Genomic DNA, 24,726 nt, shown 5'->3' with positions numbered 1-24,726 from the left:
CATAAATTGAGTTAATAGAACTTAAAAGAAACCTCCAATTCTCTGCCTTAGAGTATTTCTAGCATGAACATGGAGAAAATTCTTCCAATTATTCTTCCTTTTGAAACATCTGTTAGTTAACTTCATTGAGGAGTCCAGGGCTAAATGAAGGCATTTAGCTGGCTAACTTTATATGCTGACTTATGAACCTGGGTTCATTAGGCTTCTTAGTTGAAAGAAACAGAGACCCATTATAGTTGTTAAGATGGTGGGTGTGTGGTGAGGAGGGACATGGGGCTTGAGAAGAATCAGGAAAGCCTGGTGGGCAGCAGGAGACGGACAGTCCAAGCGTGTAATTAGAAGGATGCCATTTTCCCTCAGCATTGGGAGCACAATGCTTTCCCTCTATGCTTCACATTAATGGGGTGTGTGTATGCCTCTCTGTTGCTGGAATTTCCAACCCCAATAAGCCCATATAAAAATCACATGTGGTTCTGGTCCATCTGTCCTCTCTCCTTCCCTTCTCTTCCCCTTCTCCCTCCTACCTGTCCCACTCCCAAACATCCAGTTTCACCTTTCCCCTCCACTGCCCAATCACAGGCTCTAGCTTTAACTGACTAGTTAAAATGAGGAGAAGGTTCCCATGAGTGCACTTGAGTATGAGATGGGCTGCTCGTGGGGGGTAGCCCCACCTGAGGAAACAGAGTGAACATCACAAAGCAAGCAACACCAGGCCAACCCACGCCACCTCTCTACTTCTACTTCTCTGTGCATCCCTTCCTGGTTTTGTTCTGACCACTTTTGCAGTTCTTTCTTTTTGTATATCCAGGTTTCCAGGAATGAAAGGCCAAACTAGATCTGATAGCATCCGCACATTCAGGGAAAGTCTTGCCACTGACTTTCTAGAGGCTGCAAGCCACTCTAGACAGGCTCCTGGTGTCAGACACTTAGGATCGCATGGGATATTTGAGTAGTGAAAACAACTTATGTATGCCTGGGGCACCTGAGAGATCCCTGGGAGCGACAGTTATCTTTGAAGGAACTGTGAATGTGCAGGGACCCTGCAGTTTACTACAAAGAGCCCAGAACCCAGCCACTCACCTATGCTGGGCTATAGCAGGGTAACTCTAGGTCCTGCTCTAGACCTCCAAAATCAGCATCTCAAAGGAAAGAATTAGAGGATATGTATGCATATTTAAATGTACACACACACACACATATATATGTATATGTATATGTATATGTATATGTATATGTATATGTATATGTATATATATATCCTCAAGGGAACACAGCTTTGACTTTGTGAAGGAAGGATAAAGATCAGACCAAAGTCTGGACTCTCTAACAGGAGGGATAGGTAGGGATACCTGGTAGGAAAACTCACATGTACTGAGGTGTGCATCTGAAGGTGAACACTTTGGTTAGACAGAAATGCTGAGGTGAAATAGTTCCCTCAGAAACAAAAGCTGAAGGGTTTTGTTTTCCTGAACCTTCTAGAATATGCAGATGAGCCTCTGATAAAATACTAAACACAAATACGAATCTCAAACTTTACAAGGTTTTCATGAGGTTTCCTCAAAGCTAAGACTTTACCCCAGTCTCTTCTCCTTGACTACAATAGGCAGAGTTAGTGAACTATCACAAGCACATATATTTTTATTTTTAGTTATGGGGGAGGGGTGTGCACACATAGCATGCAAATGCACTGGGGAGGGACACAGGAGCACCCTGGACATGGAATTATGGGCATCTGTGAGTCACCAAAGGTGGGTGCTGAGAACCAAACTCAGGTTTTTCACATGAGCAGGATGAGCTCTTAACCAGTGAACCATCATGCAGCCCGCATGGACACATGATTTTATAACACTATTACCTTAATTACAAAGAAATTTTTCATAAAGTAATTTAAGAAAAATATGTTTTTCTTATTAAGAAAAAAGCTAAGTAGTTGGAAAAGTTTTTTAAAAAGAATTGTCAATTATGAATATATCCTAATAGTCAAAGGCACAGTAATCAATTCGCATACAATTCCTCTGGGAATTATTATCTTTATTACAAAACAAATATTTCTCATGAGGTAACACTTCAATGGCACTTGACCAAAAAACAAAAAACTAGAAAAGGTAAAGAAACAACAACAAAACAGTGGAGCCCTATGTGCAGAATTTTTCTATATGCAACACATGGAGAGGACTCAGGGATAGTGTTTGCACTGCACATGAATAATCTGGAAAAAATAAAGCTATACATCTTTTTTTAAATATATTTTTCTCCCATCTCCCTAGCAAATTTTCCTCCTCATCATCATTGAAGCCATGTTTACAGAAGGCCCACAAAAGCACTCAATAGGGTAAATTAGTTGGGAAAAAATAAGCTATCAAAGATATTCCATTGTACCATCATTTGAGAATGCCTTTACATACTAAATATTTAATTGCATAAGATTTAATACTGTTTATATCAAGAATAAATAGAATTATATTGTCTTCAGTGGAGAAATCTTATGTAACTCTCCAACTCCAGCCTTTGCTACTTTAGAACCTCTGATTCTCCAGAGCGAAGCTGATCACCCCCTGTCGTGCTCCCATTCCCTGTGGTGCACACCTCAGCTGTGGCAGGGGCTTTTTGCAATAATTTGTTAGCCTCTAGGAGCCAGCCAAAGGGGTACAGGGCAAATTCTCCACTACCGGGGCTCCTTCTTCGTATCCATTAATGTGTTACATTTGAGTGCCTCCTTGGAACCAGCTCCCCAGGAGCAAGACTGAGCATGAAGCACCCCACACACACACACCAGCGCCCAGTGCTGTGCCTGATATGTAACAGAACCTCAGCAACTGTCAGGTTGGTGAAGCAGAGCATCTATGAAGCTGCTGTGGGCATGATTCCTGTGTTCTATTCTCACTGTGTGTGCTCTGACATCATCTTGCATATTTAAGCCTCTAAGGAGTGAGACACCCCCTGGAAAAGAGTGTCAGGCCCAACAATCCCTCACAGGAAAAAACCAAAACAAAAACCATCCAAGCAACAAACAAAATGAAATAAAACAAAAACAAAAACAAAATTTTAAAAACCTGCCCCTGGTTTTACTTCTGACCAAAACATCAATAAATTATAGTTATAGTGGACTCTCCACTCTGGGGCCCCCAAGACTCCGTCCTGTGAGATCCACTTCTTATCCAAGCTAACGCTGGTAGCCGTCCTGACAATCATTGTCATCTTGGTCCCCGATAGGCTTGTTGTGGTAAGCATCAACTATTAGTTTCCTACTATCAGCCTCCATGTTTCTGGGGTGCATGTCCTCCTCGCTGCTGGAAGTGCTCCCTGTAGAGTTGCTCTCTTCTTTGGATCGGCTACTGTCCTGAGATTCACTGTCACCGTCTTCCTCAGAACGGCTGTCCTGCTCAGACTGGCTCTCTTGGCTCCTGCTCTCGGTGGATGCGCTCTGAGACTGGAGGCCTTCCTGGCTGGAGCTGTCCCCATCCTGGGCCGACTCCTGACTCTCCTCTGAGAGGCTGAGGCTCTCGTCGGACTCGCTGTCAGCTTGTTCCTCAGTGGACTGACTTTCTGAGCTAGAGAATGTGTTCAGGCTGTCCTCCTCACTGGACTCACTGTCTTCTTGGTCTCCTGTCTGACTTGTGTTATCTGGGTTGTCACCCCTGGACTCACTGGCCACCCCTTCCTGAGACTCGCTGCTGCTTTCCTGGGATGGCCCATCAGCCTCTTCGCTGGACTCACTGCTGGGGTCTGGTCCCTCCGGGCTATCTTCCTGGGACTGGGTCTCGGCTGTGTCGCTCCTGCTTTCCTCCTTGGAGACCGTATCCTCTGTGGAGTCGCTCTGGGTTTCCCTGCTGTTGCTGTCAGTAAGCTCGCCCCTGTTGTCTTCCTCAGAGATGCGGGACCTTCGGAAAGACTTCCTGCTTGAAAATTCCACAGACTGGTTGTCATCTGAATCCTGACTGCTCGTGGGCTCGTGGTCCCCTTCTTCTGACCTGATACCAGTGCTGCTCATTCTGGTGTGGCCTCGATCGCTCCTGGTGCTCTCGGGGTCGTCGCTCTGCATCCCTTCATCATCGAACTCAGAGCCATCCCCATGGCTACTCTCCCCCTCGCTGCCACCTCCCACCTGATGTTCCTCACTCTCACTGTCCTTAGTGGAGTCCCTTGCCTCAGGCCGGCTGTCTGCCTCATCCTCACTGTCATGGTCCTTGCTGTCACTGGGGGTATCTTGGGCACTGTTTTCTTGAGAGGTGCTGTCTTCACTGGACTGTGTGGTATCTGCAGAGTCCTCATCACTGTCCAGTCTGGAGGGTCCTCCCCATTGTCCTTCTTCAGGTCCTAAACCATTGTCCTCATCACCAAAGGTGTCATCTCCACTGTCGTCTTCATCATCGTCCTTATCGGTGCCAGTCACCATATTCTTAGAGAGACCACCAGCCGGTCTATACTGGCCTCTGTTGGAGGCCAGCTCCTCTCCAGACTCACTGCTGTCCATGTGGTCACTATTTGCCTGAAGTCAAGATAAATAGCTATGATCAGTGTCCAGGGGCTGAAACAGAGGGAGCTATCTAGAGAGCTACCAGCTCTTTCTGCGTTTCCTCACTATGGTTGAAACTCAAATCTTTTTCTTTTCTTTTTTTTTTTTTTTTGGAAACAGTGTCTTATCCAATAGCCCAGATTGACCTTGAACTTACTATGTAGCCCAGGCTGGACTTTCTCCGGCCTCAACCACTAGAGTGCTGGAATTACACACATGAGCCATCATCATACCCAGCTACTTTGTATTTTGTGTGCATATCCCTCAGTGCTACAACCTGCCCTGCCTTGCTAAGCAGTTCCGCATACATCAAGCAGCAGGTCCTATCCTCCCTTGAAAAACGAGAAAATGTGGAGTCAATACATCACCTTCTCCCTTCGGCAGTCATTTCCCCAAATGCTATGGTTTGAAATTTCCATAGTATTCTTTCATGAATGTTTAGTCAGTAAGAATAAGCAAGCTAATGACTCACCTCCCTAGTCTTGCCCTGTTAGGGAACAAAGTGAGTCTACACTTCAGAAAGAACCAAATCCTGCATTTTTGGGGTCCCACAGGATTGTCTGGGCATAACAATAGGACAGAGCCAGGGAGGCCACTCAATAATAGAGCCCCCGTGTAGCAAGTGTGAGACCCTGGCTTTGATCTCCAGTACACAACACACACACAGCACAGGACACATCACACACACAAACACATCTCACACACACATCACACACACACCACATATCACACACACAAACTCATCTCATACACACACATCACACACACATACACATATCACACACACAAATACACACATACACACATATCACGCACACACATAGACACAAGCATCACACATCTCTCTCTCACACATATCACACACAAACACATCATACACACATACACAAACACATCACATGCACACATATACACACATACAGATACTTTTAAATAAAATATATTAGCTTTCTGCTTTTCTTATCCCTTAGGACTATGATTGGACTGCCTTAAAGAGACAGGCACCACTAAATGCAGCTGTTTTTAGTAAATTCATTACTTATCTGACTTGGTCAGTGAGTGAGTGTGTCCCTCCTTTTGTCTTTTTTATTTTAACTAAGAAGGACATTCAGGGACACAGTGTCTCAGATGATAAAAATGGAATGAACAGCGCATCTACATTTAAATTTTCCTCACCCGCTTTTCCCTTTTTATTTTATGGAACTGTTTATCCTGCATAACCAATGGTTAGAAAATATTATATTTAGAACTGTCGCCAGGTAATTTAATCTCCCATCACTTCCCTGCAGGTCCCAAGCAGCCGGGGAATTTGAGGAAGCATGTCTAATTACCTGTCCCTCTGGGCTAACTTGACTTTCTTCTGATGACTCACTGTTCTGAAAGGAAACAGAAAAATGTTTGTCTTCCTTCTTGCCATTCCCGAGGAAAAATATGATACTCATAACTCGCTCAACATTCATGTTTACTACTTCCAGGATGGTGAGAGGGAAAAGAATATTAAAGTCACTTCATGAGGCATTTTTAACAAAAAACAAATGTGACACTTACCGTGGGTGGCGGTGGTGACTGAGCCAAATCACCCTGTGTAGAAGATAGGAAAGTTATTCTTCAGGAGTAGGCTATGTCACTGCAAATGTGTAGAATAACTTCAGGGGATTTTTAAGTTTTAGGGATGGGTATCACACTTCATGATCTAAAATCTAAGGTAAAATAAGTAATAACCTGAAATATGTTGAAATAGACATAGAAGATTACTATATTACTGACACTTTATCATACATATATACACTTTATCATGTGTGTGTGTATATATATATATGAAGGTGGCTTCAGAATGTGTATATATGTGTGTGTGTGTGTGTGTATGTGTGTGTGTATATATATACACACACACACTCTGAAATTGTTCCTACAACCAAAAGAAAATATAATACAGGATAACACTGGGGCTCAGAATCCAGAGCTAAGTCTCAACTAACTGATTGCTTTCCAGTTTTGACCTTAAGAACAGCCGCTTTAGTGTTAGCAACAACAGTCCTATGTCTATGAAACCCTAAGGCCCAGGTATTCTGGAATGGTTGCTTGTATATGAAAGATGGGCAACTCACTTCCACTGACCTCCAGTTCCTTATTCACACACTGTGTGATGATACGAAGCGGCTGTGAGAGTGGATTCAGCCAATGGCATAGGAATATCATCGTTATTGTTCAGTGTGATACAAATCAAAGAAATAATCCACTCTTGAGTACAAAATTCAAGAATATGCAAAGTTGAATCGAGAAAGGAATTAAACCCTTTTTGGGGTCAGCAGAGGGCACCGACGTAAAAGATTATGTTAAATGTAGCTGCTACAATCATAGTTGAGATTTCTTTCACTCTCCTTAGTCCGGTGATAAACATTTATGAGCACTTGCTCATGATCACTGAGCAGTTCTGCTCTGCCCCCCTACCCCACCATCTCCACTCTTTGCTTTAAACCTGGAACTGTCCTATGTGACATGCTCAGTGCATTCAATAGAAAGGGGAACAGTTGCTACTGGCAAGTCTTCCACCTGTCTCTCAATGGTGCTAGCCTGAGGTATCGCAGAGAAAGGAGCTGCAGCCATTTGTCTTTGCTCCAAAATGGAGCAAGCAGACACAATGGAAACCTACTCCAGCTATCCATCATTTGCAATTAACAGTCAGAAGAGAGGAAACATTGGTGGTTTTCTTATGACGTGTTTTTCTTATGACTTGAGAGGAAGATGTGTCTCCAAATCTCTGTTTAAATGAGAGAGATCTACAGTGAATGCTTTTAAATTAGCCAGCCAAAGGACAAAAGTTCATAATATATCCTGCAAGGTCTATTGTCACCTAAGGCAGGGCAGGACCCAGTTCCAACCTTCTGACTTTGTTTGCTAAGTACCACGAGAAATGGGTCCACGCTGCACCATATGGAAAAGCCAACAGGAACAAGATGATGAACATGGTGTTCTGGGTTAGTACTTAACCTTGACATCTAGCTCCAGTCTTAAGAATTGAAGACTGTCTGGCCCTGGCTCCCCTCTGGGAGTAATCTATTACACTGAGTAAAAATGTAGACCTTTCTGCCACAGCGTCATAAGTTTGAAGTCAGCCCCCAACATTTTTTAAGCATGTAACCTGGACAGGATACATTAATCTCTGTGCTTCCATTTCAGTTGAGTAAAGGAGTAAAATATACCTAATCTATTGTATTAATAGGAAAATGAGAAATGGAATACATACACAATACTCAGAACTCTATCTGGCAGTGATCCTTGAATGACTGGCAGTTGGTAGCTATAGAGTAATTAAGAGTTCAGCACTCAGTAAACATCACCATCGTGACAAGGACTACCTGGTACCCTTGTAGGTTTCCTTGCCTAATAGACACCTCTTGTTTACACAGACTTCAAGTTCTGATCTCTCAAGAATAATTGGGTCATTGTTGGTCATTGTTATGCACCATGGTACACATCACTATAAGAACAAAACCAGAAAAGGTTTCCTCATCAAATTTCACCACGTAGGAATTGGAGCATTATTTTCTTCTATGAACTAAAAATCACAATTCATGTTATTTACAGCCTCGGCATTTATACACTCTTAGGTTATCACACTCATGATTTGCCATTGCACCAACTAGGCTATATTAATCACATATTAAAATTAAAATATTTCAGAATGTCTTATTTCTACCCACCATCGTCTCTTCAGAGCTTTCAGATTCAGTATTTTGGTATCTGGCGACCTAAAAAGCAGGACATACACAATAAACATGCAGAGAAACTCTGAAGGCGGTACTTATCAACACCCCACATACTGGGGAGCAGTGATAGCTGGCTTTTAACCTATAGTAAGATCACCCTGCGGTTTGCAACGACTCAGCTTTCTGTGCCTCGAGAGAATCTGGGCAGTGGATCTGAGGTAGAGTTCAAGAATTCGAATTTCTAACAGAGTCTTGATTAATGCTGATTTTGCAACTCAGGGGTGACACTTTTAAGACATTGCTATGAGGAAAAACAGAATCATAGCTGGGTGAACAGAAGTGAACAGAATAAGAAATAACTTGGCTGTTTAAAGAAAACAGCTTCCTAAACACGAGACTATTATTCTCATCTTGCTGAAACATACAGGCCACCTGGTCCACAATCATTAAAGATGATGGTATTTTAGGTATAAGAGGGATATTATCTCTATCATTATACTTACTGGGAGAGCACAGGACAGCCCCCAGAAAAACACAAGGAAGATGACAGTCTTCATATTGGGATGTGAGTCCTCTACCTATAATGAAAGTCACAGATGTTTCACTTCATGATACAGTAATTAGGATGCTTTCATTTTTATGTTTTTAATAAAAAAACCATAAATATGTTCATCTGAAAGTGTGGGTGGAAGAGGGAAGAGACCCTGTACAGACTGCATTTGTAGGATGCATCCAGCCATAAAATAGAACAAAGTGCCAATACATGCATGCCACAAAGTAGAGGAGCCTTAGCAGCATTGTACAGGTTAAAAAGCTGGGTGTAAAAGACCTCAGTTGTACAGTTCCATTTATGTAAGTTGTTGATAATGTGCAAATCTTTAGAGACAGGAAGCAGGTCTGTGATTTACCAGGGCTTGGAGGGACTGGCGGGGGGCGGGCTGAAAAATGAGGGTGGAGGTGCAGATGTCTTTTGTAGGTGATGAAGATGTCATGAAGGGATTGTGGTAAATGTTGTTCACACCTGTGAGTGTGCAAAAACCACTCCGCTGAATGCTTCTCATAGGAAAGTGCCATGTAAATTACACCAGCTGTTCAAAAAGTCAACAGAAACCTCACTCCTGAGAAACAAAATCTCAAAGAGGAGGCCTACAGATATCTCTTCACCAACTTAATAAGATGTAAAAAAAAAAAAAAAAAAAAAAAGGTGGGGGGGTGGTGGTTAACGAAATGAGAACAGACACATTGCCAGAATTACAAAGCAACCTAACATTTTATTCTCCTAAAACAAACCCCTGTGTGTGCACATGTGTGTGTGTCTTCATTTTTATAGCTATATAATAAAGTCTAGACAAAAATAAGTTGGTTTTGCACTTTTTTTGTTTTGATCTTCAAGCCACGGGCTGTGGCAGGCTTCATATTACAGCCTCAGAAAGCTCTTAATGCCTACTGTGATGCATTCAATCATACATTATACACAATTGTGCTAAATTCTCTCAGGTGTCATTCATGGCTCCCAAGGACCTAGAGAAGATTAGAGGCTAGGGAAACACTTGTGAGTCATATTGAGAGGAACAGGCCACATCAAGTTGTACTCCTCTGAAGGTTGCTTCATTCCAAACTTTGTAAGCCAGTAGCTTCCAAAATATTTGGTTCTTTATTTCAACATGGATCTACCCAATGCTGATGTAAAAACAGCTATCAAAATGGTCTGAAGGGAAATAATTTTCCTGTCGTAGCAAATGCTCACAGCTGCTGTAACAGGCATAGTTGATTGGACTCCATGTGTTTTTAGAAATTCTGCAAGTCAGTTCAGACTCCACACTCATCAGTTTCTTTGTCTATATAGAAATGCATGCTAGATGGTGAAAATACATTTAAGTCACAGGTTTATAACATAGGCTATCTATTAGTACCACTTGGAAATCTTTCAAAATATTTTCTTTATTGACATACTATAATAAGTAGTTTTCATATTATATTGATTTACTCTTAAGTTCTTTCTATAATATCAACTGGGGGTACCATACTAAAAGGCATGCAACTGTACCTAAAATAAGTCTAATTCAACAGATGTTGCTTCTTGCGATCAAAACAGTTTTTAAAGTTCTTAGATTCATTCCTTTTAAAAGGTTAAAAAAAATCCCAGATGCAAATTTTTTTCAAAATAACTACATTTCAGTTGCTTTGATTTCACAGGCAAAAGAAAATTTGTGCAGATTTCCTGCATTTTACAATTTCCTGATTTTTATAGTTTGAATAGTTATAATTTCATAACTCTACAAAATATCCGCAGGAAACACCAGTGATTCCTGAGTTGTCTTGCATTTTTTTTTAATTTCTCTACTATCTAATAACTGAAAAATGTGGAGATAAAATATGCAGCTACTCTAAATAAATAAAGGTTATGGGTTTCCCACTAGGAAGTGTATGATGTCATTGTTCAAGTGTCTTGGGAGTGGACTCGTGGGCAGAGTAAGGAAGATGCCCTAACGTGCTCAGGCTTCTAGAAATACCATCTACATCCCAACCTAAAACAGTAATTTCCCAAATAGAAGACCTGGAGATCAAAAACAAGACAACATAGTGTCACAAGAGAGCTGACGTCAGCTTCCAGAGAATATAGCCCTACTGAAGAAAGGCATACCCTAAAGCCTATGTTGGGTTTTCAATTAGTATTTTTATTGTGCTGTTGATGTTTTTGTGAAGAATATTTCCAAACAAAAATACCAAACTTTTGTAGCGACTCTCCAAGAAAGATTATCAGCTCAGGATTCTAAAGATTAGGCTAAGAAGGTACTACGACTGACTGGTCACAGAGCCACAAGCTCCCCTTCCATAACTGGTCATAGAACTTCTACCTTTGATATGTGGTTGTTTTATAAGAGCATACAAGTGACAGGACTCGACAGCCAAGACTTGAATCATGTCTGTTCAGAAGCCACTGCCCTCGAGACATCCAGTGTTTGCGGTTGTTGTAGAGTTGAAATGATCTAAATAGTCAGGATCTAGAAAGGGCTGTGTTTCCAAGTATGTTCAAAACTCTGTGTTAAGTAAGAAACTTGTCTTAGCATCTCCTCAAAGCTAAGTTTCACTTGTAAGGTATATATCTTCTTTGATCTAATCTGCAATGAAGAAAGGACCCAAAACCAGGGAATCAAATGAAATGTCATAGGCTCATTTTTAAACCCTTGGAAAATAACTAATATTTATTTTTTCTTATTGTTAACCTTGATAATACAAATGAACAATTTGTTTATTTATTGGTCACTGATAATGACTTGTTGAGAACATCCAGTATGCTAGGGACTGGTCTAGGTCCTGAGATACAGTATTTACTCTGTAAAAATAATACCTGGCAGTCAGGGTTTATTACTACAATCTTCTAGTCAGCAGCTGTTTTAATTACTTCACCAATTCTCTTTGAAAATAAAATGTGATTTTGTCAGAGTAGAAATTCTATTAGAATTCAGAAAACTAAATGAACAAATAATCTTTCTAATCTTTCCAGTAATTGTGAGTGTCTCTAGGACAATTGCTACCAGCCCAATGTTACACGCCTTCCTGAACAGTGGGATAATCACAAAGTGCCCCAAATGCAGGTTGTAGAAACCCCAGTGTCTGAGGCACCCTAGTCCACATCACCGTTTGGCGAACAGAAAACAGACTAAAGATTCTCTAGAAAATTCTTTAATCACGTGTTTAATCAACAGGGTTAAATAGGGGAAGGCCACAAGAGTGTTAGTCAAGCAGAAACCTGAGGGAACCAGGAGACTTTGCTCTCAAAGAGAGCAAAAAACTCACTCTGTCTCTCTGCAGAGTCTTTTGAACATCATAGGACACATGGCCTGACCACTCTCTGTCACAAAGGACAGATACTCCAGCTACTGATAAAGTGAAGTAATGTAGAGTAAAATCATGTCTGGCAGAAGTGTGTGTGTGTGTGTGTGTGTGTGTGTGTGTGTGTGTGTGTGTACCCTACCTAATGTATGTGTGTGAATGTGTGTGTCTCCTACCTAATGTACGTGTGTGTATGTGTGTGTGTCTCCTACCTAATGTAGGTGTGTATGTGTATGCATGCCCTACCTAATGTAAATATGTGTGTACGTGCAGTGTGTATGTGTGTGTGTGTGTGGTATGCGTGTGTGTGTTGCCTACCTAATGTATGTGTGTATTTGTATACGAATGTGTGTATATGTGTATATGTATATATGTGTGGTATGTGTGTATATGTGTGTGTACCTCCTACCTAATGTGTAGTGTGTGTGTGTGTAGTGTGTGTGTGTGTGTCCTAACAGGCAGTCCCTGTTAGGGACTTTAAATAAATAACAGCATTTATTGGGGTCTATATGTATGCAAAGCATTACACTAGCATGAGTATCCAGCTACCCAAATGCACACTGTCATGATGGCCTTTCAGTTGCATACACAATTCATAATGGCCACCATGTTCTCTGAATGAATGAGGCTGAGTGGCTTTCACATACCTGACTGCATTTTGAAACACTTGCTACACTGATTTAGATCCTCTCACATCTCCACCTCTAAGAAATCTACAGATAAAAGTTGTGTTTTATTAGTGAAAGCTAAACTCCAAGGGGACTTTCCCATCAGCCTCCTGTTTAGTAAATGTTCTCTTTCAAAGTAATTACACAGAGATCTAATTAAGGCATCAGCAGGCAAACACCCGGCTCCTTTGATGTACCATGTCATTTTAATATCAGTGTATTGGCCACTGTGACACTAACCCCAAAATCAAAACTAAGAATCGGCTTTACTCAAGCTTAATTCTCCCCTTCTTCCTCTGGAAATCAATGCCTTGTAACATGCTCATAGTTCATTTTTTTAAACACCAAAGTTAAAGTCATTTTAAGAGTTAAATGGTGGAAAGGCCTTACCCTCTCTGGCTCCCAGGGTCTTTTCCCACAAGGTCAAATGCTCAGTGAAGTTCTCGCAGAAGGACCTCCGAGAAGCTACTCTCCAGCTGCTACTCAGAAGGCTTGTCTGACAGTGCAGAATTTAAACTCTGCTGCAGTTCCTCAGAACCAATGAGCCTCAGGCTCGGGGTGACTGACATCACAGGTGTCACCGGGACCCCATACACCCACACTTCCTCCAGCTGGCAGAAGTGGGCCTTCTCTAAAAAGCTCTTGTGGTTCTCAAATGACTAGACTAGTTTCCATTAAATTGAAGATCTTCCTAAAGCTTTATTTTGCTTTCTAAATATATGTCTTTCACATCCATGCAGGCTTGTGAGCATTATAAACAATGACCATGTCTCCCACCCACCAACAGATCCCAGAAGACCCAGGGATGGGAAAGGCAAGTCAGAGAGGGGTAGAGCCCTTCCTGCTGGTGCATATTCCAGGTGGTACATGAGGGAAGCTACCAAAACTCTAGCGTTTCCTAAGTTGTTAGCGTTGAGAATATGGCCTGTATTTCTTCTCTTCCTCTTTTAACTTTTAACAGTCTCTACTAAACACTACTTATTCCATCTATACACAAAGACTCCAAATTCTTACTGATCTATGGAAGCGCTGTTCAAATGATTCCATGAGAACAGGAAATGTTAAAGTGCCTCCCTTTGGTGACTTTTATTTTTAACAACAACAAAAAAAAAATGCCCCATTATCCCCTGAAACTACTTAGCACATTTCAGTAATTTTTGAAATCAGAACTGGATTAGAGGAATGCTAACTAGGTGGATCACATCCAGAGAAGTTTGCCAAGAATGTCTACTTCATCACCAAAACTGAAATGAAAATGCTGTTTGCTAGTCTTTCTGAGGAGTGTCCTAAAGTTGACTGAGGGTTCTGGAAGTGGGTTTGGCACCTGTTCAGGAGTATACTCAAGTAACAATCGCATACCACTAAATAAACGCTTAAATGGTATAATACACAGCACCAGGCTCTAATTTCCCCTAGGGTAAGGATGCTGCTTTGTTAAGTGAAGTACACACAATACCACAATGCCCCTAGTGCCAGGGACAGCTCTTGGGTCATCACAAGTCCTCAGTAAATATATTTTTGTATGAATGAATGGATTGAGGTGTACAATTACCTTGAAATGCATGACTCACTTGCCTTTTTAGATACAACAGCCTGGAAAACATTTTCAAATATGTAAATTATTAGATTTATACAGTGTGAGCTTAAACTTGGGCAGCGGGGCAGGATGTGAAGAGGAGGAGTCTATTTTCATACAGAGTTGGTCAGAAGGCTAACGTTCATGGGGAGGAGTTCTAAATGACATGTGTTCTGGTCTGATTCTGAATTAGACTCCCTAGTGGCTCCACGGCCCTGCCTGAGGTCTATCCTAGATGAACCTTATAATCTCATGTGAGAGTGGATTCTGGGAAGGGTTGGGAAGAGGACATTGCTGTCGAACTCTCCAAATTCCCACACCCAAGCCAAGAACCAGCTTGATAGCAAAGTCAAAATGAGACAACACCTGAAAGGAATCCGGTGTTTATTTACTGCTTCGTCCTTCGTCAAAACATCATCCAATACTTTGTAGTTTGTGCTTTGTAACTTTAAAACAACTATTGTTCAGCACCTCTTACAGAGTAGCCTGAAGTCATCAGGAGATTTTGACTGGATAGACTTCCAGGGTCCTCCTCATAGGATGGTTGCCTGGGATCTCAGCCAGCATCACTGCCTGCGAGCTCAGCTGAAACTGTCCCTGTGTTCTGGCTGTGACTTGGCCGAATAGCTTGGTATTCTCACCACATGATGATGGCAGGACCCTGACAGCTACCCAGAATATAATTTTCTCCACATTCCATTGGTCACATCAGGCAGAGAGCTACCTCAGATTCGAAAGAGAGCTCAGGCCCTACCTTGGGGTCTGAAGGTCAGAATGCAGAGAACAGGAAGTGAGGAGGCATATAATATGGCATAGCAAGCTATTCTCACAAGATACAAAGTGAATGAGGACAAACTGACTGAAGGTTTGCCTCCTCTACATCAGTGAGCAGTGTGCGACACTGTGCCATCTGATGGCCATGAGCACAAGAGAGCCAAAAACAATAGAAAGAAAATGACTAAAATTCATTATGTACTTCCATGAAACTGTCAAAGCATGAAAAATAGAAGCATATGCTAAGGTTAATAAACCGTATAGATGCAATATATAACTGGCAGACAATGGAAGTATGCCAAAAATGACCTTAAAGGGGGGGGGGCAGATACTATAAGTTTCTATTTTTAAAGTAACAAATAAACTAACACAACTGTTATAGTAAATATTTAATTTCAATTGGGGGTTTTTACTCTGCCTTTGATCATTTAGTTCCCAGATAAAAGACACAAAACCTGTATATTTATAATAACCCTTCAAAGCACTAGTGTCAGGTAGATATCTACCCTCTATACTATTATGTCTACTTCCCTGCCATTACCTAGAAATAAAGTGACAAGAATCAAGAAAAGATCTAAAATAAGAAGAAACAAAGAAAGGAACAAAGAAAGAAACAAAGTAAAATAACAGGAGATACTCAACATCAACTACCTGTACACCCATACACATGCCTATACACAGAGAGAGAGAAATAAGGAGATACCCAACATCAACTACCTGTACACCCATACACATGCTATATACACAGAGAGAGAAATAAGGAGATACCCAACATCAACTACCTGTACACCCATACACATGCCTATACACAGAGAGAGAGAAATAAGGAGATACCCAACATCAACTACCTGTACACCATACACATGCCTATACACAGAGAGAGAGAAATAAGGAGATACCCAACATCAACTACCTGTACACCGTACACATGCCTATACACAGAGAGAAATAAGGAGATACCCAACATCAACTACCTGTACACCCATACACATGCCTATACACAGAGAGAGAGAAATAAGGAGATGCCCAACATCAACTACCGGTACACCCATACACATGCCTATACACAGAGAGAAATAAATAATAAATAAATAAATAAATGGAGATTAATAGAGGAAAGTACCCAAGTCAACCTCTGTCCTCCACACCATCATATACAAATGACTACACCTGCTCACATATATGTGTACACACACAAGCACACACGTGCACATGCACATATATGCACACACACACAAACAAATACACACACACACATGTACTCTCGCACACACATGCACACAATGATAATGACATGTATTGAAATGGTCACAAAGGATCCAGTTTAGATAATAGGAGCCTGAGGATTTTCATAAGTGGCAGTAGATATATTACCAAAAACAAAAGCTCCATAATTAAGGAAATTAATTAAAATATTCATGAGCAGAAAAGAATTTAAAAACCAATATTTAAGTAGCATAAGCATTGCTCTAAAATGAGGACATGAAGACACATTCTTGGTGAGTGTCCATGTGTCTGTTAGTGTGTGATGTGAGGATGTGAGGGGTGTAAGTACATGTGTGTGCGCACCTGTGTGGAGGCAGAGATCAAGCTTGGCACTGCATTAGTAACTCTTCTCACTGCTGTGACAAAATATCTGCCCAAAAATATCTTAAGGAGGTTGGAGAGACGGCTCAGTGGATAAAGCCCTATAGGCCTAGATTTTTCAAAGACTTACTTTTAATAATGGTTCTTAAATGTTTTAACCTCCCTTCTAGCCCACCACCCACCAGAGATGGAAAAGAATGGTTATTAGGATATGGGAGAAGTGGACCTGTTTGGAAATTGTTCTTTGGAGCAAATCCCATCTGCGTTGTCAGGAAATCTGCAGTTCAGTTCCCAGAAATCAGCAACAGCAGCTCGATCCACTCACAAACACTTCACGGATACACCCGCAGTCCAGCTCAGCAGTATTGGGATAGCAGACACAAACCCCAAATCAGCAGCAGTGGCAAGACCTAGCAGAGACAGCCAGATCCAAATCCACATGAGTCAGCAGGAGTGACCAGGACCAGCAAGAATGCCAAGTGAAGTTCTTGGCTGTATCTCTCTCAGTGAAGACACAAGAGCAACGAAGAGTTGCAAAGCTAGCTATGCAAGTCTGCCATCACTGTCCACTGGGTACTATTTCTACTCCCTCCAAACATCACGTATTGTCGCATGGATCTTCCTCACCATGTGATCCTGTCTTAGTAAAACTCCATGTGAGTCTGTGTGCATCAGCTGACTTCTCTGCCAATCGGCCTAAGTCTGTGGCAAGAAGCTGCCAGAACACCACCAGCTTTTTTGGTGCATTTCTCTCTATAAAATCATGACAAATGGAGCTCAGTAACACAATATAAGGTGTACCAATACACGTGTGACATTTAATGAAGAATCAGCCCTTCCTCACCCACACTTTCACGTGATTGCTTTAGCAAAACATCCTTTCACCTGTGTTTGTGTGTGCCTTAGGGAAACATCCTCTCACCTGTGACCTTAGTGACACTCCAGTCAACACAACCAACTTTCCTAAGAAACCATAAGTTTGCACTTCAGAACCCGGGCACACAAGCCTGTTAACCTGAGTCCTAGCCCTGGAACCCACACAAAGGTGGAACGAGGAAAGCGTTCACAAAGCTGTCCTCTGACAGGACAGTGTAAGTATGAGTGCTGGGGCACACATACTTACACACACACACACACACACACACACACACACACCACACCATGTTCCCACATAGGATAATAACTAATAACTTTGTAAAATGTACAAAGCAACTTAAAGGAGGATTGAAGGAGTGATTTTATTCTTGGGGTGCCAGCCGTCCAGCAGCAGGATCAGGAAGGAACTGAGCATGTTTGAATTTCGTATAATAAAACCCACCTCAAGCTTCTTTGCAGCCTAAGGAAGAGACACTGTAGAGTAAGGTGGATCTGCCCCCAGCCCTCCCCAAACTTTTCCAGCAGCAAACCCCATTTTCTTTTCATTCAATCCTGGTCCCCAGCCTATAGAAGGCTGGGAACACACATTTAGAGTCGTCCTCTCTGCTAGACTAACTTCCTCTATAGAATATGACACTCTGAGAGCATCCCATTGACAGTCAAAATTAAGCATCTGAATACACACACACACACACACACACACACACACACACACCTTTCACTAACAGTGGCCCACCAAGCAGATTATGGCTACTGGCCTGACTCCAGTTTCCACATCCCAGCACAGAGTTTAAAAGCATGAACCTCCATGTCTGGCTTATTCGTAGGTGGATTATGTGGATACAAAGCTTGTCCTCATACTCATACAGAAGACACAGAGTTATATATTGTAGACTGAATGGTTTATAAACAACAGAGAAAGCATTCAGAGGAAAAGCATGCAGACTTTGAATCCGGGCCCGGGTGTGTGCCTGCACACAGGCACTGCCTGATCCGCTCCCTCCCCTCTCCTGACCCTAGAAGCTTAGGACCCTGTCTGAAGGGAACGTTGTGTAGCTGATTTGTTCCCTTCGCTGGAGGATTTGCTCCCAAGCAGCCGAGAGTAGATCCCTGGGAGACCGCAATGGTGTTTTCATCTGGGACTGTTCAAATCTATTCTGTTCCTGCTCCTTTTAGGGACAGGAAAATTGTTCCTGGTTATTTTGGTCTATGACTTTTCAAAACTTCCACGACAAACCATAAAACAAGGCTGACTTCTGGGAAATTCCAGTCCAGTTAATAATTGTAAATGTATTTATACGATGAAGTATGATTTTCTAAATGTTATCCTGCTGTGTGAGAACTAGATTTTAAATTGAAAGTATCAACTACCACAACAGAAGACCCTTGCTACCCTTGCTGGTTCCTAACTAATGTTCTGATCAGGTATATAAGAAATTACCAGGTCTAGTCAGGGACAAGCTGGGACAGACAGTTATATGACTTTCGTCTTTGGTCATATAGGGAGCAGCCTATATGTACAACTGAGAAGAAAGCTTAATTTCCCAATGATTTCCAGAACATACAGGAGATTCAAGAATGGCAATCTTAACTGGCCCTTCCTCCATGGTACAAGTAAATCCAGGGAATGTGTCCATTTCTTTGACTTGATGTTTCTCTGTCTCTCTGTCTGACTCTGACTCTATCTCTATCTCTTTCTGAATCTCTCCCTCCCTCCATCCCTCTTTCTCTCCCTCCTTATACCTTCCTCCCTGACCCCTATCTCTCTCCCTCTCTCTCTCTTTCACTCCCTCCCTCCCTGCCCCCATTTTCTCCCTCTCTCTCCCTTCTCCCCTTTTCTCCCCTGCCCCATTTTCTCCCACCCTCTCCCTTTCTCCCCTCCCTCCTTCCATCTTCTCTCTCCCACTGTCTGTCTTCTCCTCCCTTCCCTCTCCCTCCTCTCCCTCCTCTCCCCTCTCCAGGGTCTTGAGGACACCACACTATCCGCACTACCCTAAATTCACTGTGTTGCTGAGAACAACCTTCAACTTCTGACTCTGCCTCCAGAGTGCTGAGATTTCAAGGATGGGACTCCATCGGTTTGGGATTGTTTGACATACTGGGGACCAAATGGTGGCCATGCATGCCAGGCATGCTATGCGTGCACCCACCCAGCTACATCTCTAGCATCCTTTTGCTCTCTTTTAAATTTCTGTCTTCATATTGAGCAAGAAAGTTAGAGGTTTGTAAGGAGAAAAGTGAATGTTGACAATCAGTATCAAATTACTGGGGCAGTAATATCCTCCTAAACCAATGGTTCTCTACTTTTCCTAACCACAACAGATAGAAAAACATTGCACACATCTCTAGCATATGTTCACTTCGACATATTTGTGTGTGTGTGTGTGTGTGTGTGTGTGTGTGTGTGTGTGATGGTTTGTATATGTTCGGCCTAGAGAGTGACACTATTAGAGGCTGTGGCCCTGTTGGAGTAGGTGTGGCCTTGTTGGAGTAGGTGTATAGATGTGGATATGGGCTTTAAGACCCTCATCCTAGCTGCCTGGAAGTCAGTATTCTGATAGCAACCTTCAGATAAAGATGTAGAACTCTCAGCTCCTCCTGCACCATGCCTGCCTGGACGCTGCCATGTTCCTGCCTTGATGATAATGGAATCTCTGAACCTGTTAGCCAGCTCCAATTAAATGTTGCCCTTTATAAGACTTGGTCATGGTGTCTGTTCACAGCAGTAAAATCCTAAGGCAATATGTATATGTACATAGTTTCACAACACACTACATTATGATATTTTCTTACTTTTTTATCTTAAGTAATTTTGTAACTCATTAAATTGATATAGTTATAATAAGTGACTAGTTGGTTAGCAACATGAGATTCTGCTCTCAGAAGCTGGAGAGATGACTCAGCAATTGAGAGTATACAGGCTAATAAAGGTCCCAAGTTCAATTTCCAGTATCCACATCAGGCAGCTTACAAGTGGCTTTACTCCAGCTCCAAGATATCTAACATCCTCTTCTGTCCTCCATGGACACCTGAGTGCACATGTGAATACCCTAACACAGATACACACAGATACATGTTATTAGAAATAGAGCCTGAAGGGCTGGTAAGACGGCTCAGCTGGTAAGAGCACTGACTGATCTTCTAAAGGTCCTGAGTTCAAATCCCAGCAACCACGTGGTGGCTTATAACCACCGGTAATGAGATCTGATGCCCTCTTCTGATGTGTCTGAAGACAGCTACAGTGTACTTATTTATAATAATAAATAAATCTTTGGGCCAAAGCAAGCAGGGACTGAGAGAGCAAGGTCTACCAGAGTGAGCAGGGCAGACCGGAACAAGCCAAGTTGACTGGAGCTAGCAGAGGTCCTAAATTCAATTCCCAACAACCAGATGAAGGCTCACAACCATCTGTACAGCTTCAGTGTGTACTCACACACATAAAATAAATAAAAAAATCTTAAAAGAAAAAAATGAAAGAAGTAGAACCTAAAAATCATTGCCCCAATGAGCAATATGAGTTGAGGAATGAGGAAATTGCTTATTAATCTTTACTCTGGAAAGTAAAATAATGCTTTCCCTAATGATACTCTTTTGGTATTCAAAAGATTGAATCTTGAGATGTCTTTAATTGGGTATCCTCCATTTTTGCCCTGAAATTTCAAATGAAGATATAAATGTTTATATAAGAAAATCAAGGTCACAATCTTTCTTCATGAGTTCCATTATAATTCTAGGTCCTAAGCATCTAATCTCATAAAAATACTCTTTACAGAGAAAGCTTTCTGAGAACTGGTTAGATGTGTGTCTGACTGTGGGTAGATGGATAAGAACAGACCCATACACTAATACATTGATATTTAGTCATCAGGAAGTGCTACTACTTGAGAAGGATTAGGAAGTATGGCCTTGCTGGAGGAGTGTGTCCCTGGGGGCGACATTCTAAGCCCAGTGGTATAAAAGGAATTTTATATCCTAGCCAACCCACATTAAAAACACACAATTCTGGTATTTTACTTATAAGCTGTAAGCCTAGATTGGGCAGCTTTTGAGCTATTGTAACTTATATCCCAACCATACGTCCCTTTTGCTGTTTTTCTTGGCCATGTGCTCATGGTCCATCTCCTCTCATGGCAGCTTCCTCCTCTCTTTGTTGCCTCCTTTCCTCCTCCTTCTTTGGTCTCTCCTAAGACCCCTCATTCAATTTGATCCTCAAAACTCCCACCTTTCTCTCCCTACTGCTCAAACTTAGACCTAAGCCTTTATTGACCAATACTTGGGAAACAAGGTTTATATAACATCATTTGGTGCATGTAAGGATCTACTCATTGGGAGCAACCAGATCTTGGGACCCAGTATTTAGCATTTGAGTACATAGCATCACCAGACTACCCCAAATGTTTTCCCTTTATTGTCTAAATAAAAAAGGCTCTTTCTTTTACAATAACAAACTATATACAGTAAGAACAATTATGAAATCCATGGCATAATAATTACATTCACAATGTCCAGTCCATTTGTATTTGGCAACTTAGGAGAAAATATTTTTTATATATTGTATCTTGGTAAGTTCAGAATTCTGTATTTAAATTACTTTTTCCATTACAATCTTAAGCATTTAAATTATCTAACTTTCATAATTGGTAATTAATGAAAGACTGAATTTAGAAATTTGGGAAAAGCATGTTAATGGAAATACATTAATGTATAACCTTTACTTAAGGAAGGCATAGGAAGTCTCTGTAATGAGCCAGGAAGGTGGACTGGTCAGCTCTGAAAGGCTGGAGAATCTTAGAATGTATAATGTATAACTTTTACCTAAAAGCAGGCATGGAAAACCTCTGCTACAAGCCAAAAAAAGGTGGAGTAGCTAGTTCCAGGAACTTTGCTAATCCAGAGCCTCAGGGCTCTGGTTCCCGATACCTGCCCCTTCTGGTGGATCCACTATGAGGGTAGAACTAAGCATGAAGGTCTAGTGGTTTATGAGACTCTCCACCCTGTCAACCAGTAGATGGAGATTACATTCCTAGAATGAATATGTTCCCCTCCCTAACTGAACACCTTGGGTTCAGGTCCCTCTGAAATTTTCCACTGTTTATGTTCTGTAACCCTCTCTCCGCCCCCAGTTTCCTTTAAATACCCGACACTTCTTGTGTTCGGGGTCGAACTCTGCCCAACATGGTCACGAGATCGACCCTGGCGTCAAACTCTGGCCAACATGGTCATGAGATCGACCTGGTACCGGCATCCCCAATAAACCTCATGTGATTGCAGCAAGTTCGGTCTCTCATGAGTCATTGGGTGGTCGCGTCATCCCGAGACTTGAGTAAGGATCTCCCCAGTTCCGGGGGTCCTTCAAGTTCCAGGAACAAGATAGAAGTCAGCTATTAAGAAGATAACATTGCCCAGAATAAGGAACAGGATAGCGGTCAGTCATTAAGAAGATAGCATTGACCAAACAACAGGATCTAATTAGTCTTAGGAGTGGTCAGCCATTAAGAAGATAGTGTTGACCAAGCCACATTCCTCTAGACAATGAGTGTGCAGGATGACTTCCTTGTGACCTGACTCAGCTAGGTAGTGGGTTCCTTTAGAATTTTCCATTGTTCTCTTGTTATGTTTCCCTGGTAACCCTTTCACCCCCTAGTTTGTGGTTTTTCCCTTTAAATACCAAGTACTCCTCATGCTCATGGTCGAACTCCTCTGGCCTGCCAGGCTATGAGTTCGACCCCAGATCTGGAATAAACCTCATGTGATTACAGCAAGTTCGGTCTCTCGTGAGTCATTGGGTGGTTGCATCATCCTGAGACTTGAGTAAGGATCTCCCCAGTTCTGGGGGTCTTTCATTACCAACCTTAAAACACCCATTTGCAATTTACTCCAACCTTCGTAAAGCATCATCTAACCCTCTGACCTTCATTTTCCAACCTTAAAACACCTCCTTAGACCCTAAAACACTTGCTTAGATTCTGTTTCATTGTGGGACTATGACTATCTAATCTTCAACTGCCACACACACTTCGCATGACAGCAGTTTATGAGGCAAAAAGCTTCAAGGAAGCTGTCTCCTTGCAACCCCTAACTCAGAGGTAGCCCAGATATATCCTTGCAATAGTCTCGAGTGCTAGGTGCCCACCAAGATATGATTTACTATAATAGCTAAACAAAATTAAATGTTGCTCTCTGAGCTCCACCAATGTTCCAACATCCTAGTCAAACTCTGGCTTGGAATTTCGCAGGCAATGTTACACATTCAGACTAATTGCCTCCAGCATTGTTAGAGAGATAATGAGGGGGATAAGGCATTGAAGCCTACAGAATAGAAGTTGATAATCTCAGGGCAAGGTCAACTTTTCAGTCACAAACAGCAGTTGAGCCACTCCCGGGGATTAGAAGAATGAGACCCCTGGGACATGTCTCTGTTAGCCCAGAAGATTAGCATAGTGGGCATTTACTAAGGATGGGTGGGACCTTGCGCGGAGTGTGTGTGGTGTGTGTGTGTGTGTGTGTGTGTGTGTGTGTGTGTGTGTGTGTGTGTGTGACAGTGTACTGCAGAGTATTCGACATTCTAGCCTCTACCCTCCTGACTGGCTCACCCACAGCCCCCACCCCCACCCGGGACTCCAACTAGGTCTACACAGGTCCAAACGTGCTCAGAGCCAGGGGGTGCTGCACTGGTCCAAAGGAGATGGCTGCTGTTTTAGACCCAGTGTGTTTCAGATGGCCTCAGATGTACCATGACCGCTGAGCTGCCAGATTTTTCTTTTCTCTTTTGTAATGACTGTAAAAGTCTGATGCCATTTTGAGAAATACAGTCATATCCTGCACTTGCATGTGTTGTGTCTGTTATTTTTTCTTCGCCAATGCCTTGCCGACATATACTGGAAGCACCCTGTTTCTCCTACGGGGTTGAGAGAGGCCGAGACTGGACAGCCTGTGGCATTCAACCCCATCAGAGACTTAGGAAGGCATAATTACCTAAGTTTGTAGGAAGTGTAGGCAAGCAACTTCCAAAACTATAAAATTGATAAGCAGCTAGCTGGCTGGAGAGTCCCCAAAATTCTCTATAACATTAGAGCACCTATCTTCAGCCTTCTAGCCCAGTATACCTGACAGACATATTTGTGAAGCAGGAATTATGAAGGACTTTCTTACCCTATATTGGCAGGGCTTGCCAGTCAACTT

The 24,726-nt window shown here is 42.1% G+C and overlaps 1 protein-coding gene across 4 annotated transcripts; it reads right to left on the bottom strand.

Moving 5' to 3' along the window:
* Nucleotides 1-2,013: 2,013 nt before the first annotated feature.
* Nucleotides 2,014-22,730, bottom strand: Dmp1 (dentin matrix acidic phosphoprotein 1). Of its 4 annotated transcripts, none has more exons than XM_031342199.1 (8): nucleotides 22,682-22,730; nucleotides 16,895-17,078; nucleotides 14,284-14,324; nucleotides 8,730-8,804; nucleotides 8,221-8,268; nucleotides 6,065-6,097; nucleotides 5,848-5,892; nucleotides 2,014-4,489 (listed from the first exon to the last, which is right to left on the bottom strand). In XM_031342199.1, the coding sequence occupies exons 3-8, from the start codon at nucleotides 14,293-14,295 to the stop codon at nucleotides 3,164-3,166; spliced, it is 1,539 nt and encodes a 512-aa protein (XP_031198059.1). In that variant the 5' UTR covers nucleotides 14,296-14,324; nucleotides 16,895-17,078; nucleotides 22,682-22,730; the 3' UTR covers nucleotides 2,014-3,163. The 4 variants fall into 4 exon arrangements, with proteins under 4 accessions (XP_031198059.1, XP_031198060.1, XP_031198062.1 ...); XM_031342200.1 differs by lacking the exon at nucleotides 22,682-22,730 and adding an exon at nucleotides 20,516-20,601; XM_031342202.1 differs by lacking the exon at nucleotides 14,284-14,324.
* Nucleotides 22,731-24,726: the final 1,996 nt, after the last annotated feature.

This window comes from Mastomys coucha, unplaced genomic scaffold (genome assembly GCF_008632895.1).
Source record: "Mastomys coucha isolate ucsf_1 unplaced genomic scaffold, UCSF_Mcou_1 pScaffold22, whole genome shotgun sequence".
NCBI classification, from domain to species: Eukaryota; Metazoa; Chordata; class Mammalia; order Rodentia; family Muridae; genus Mastomys; species Mastomys coucha.
This window is presented reverse-complemented; position numbering and strand designations above follow the sequence as displayed.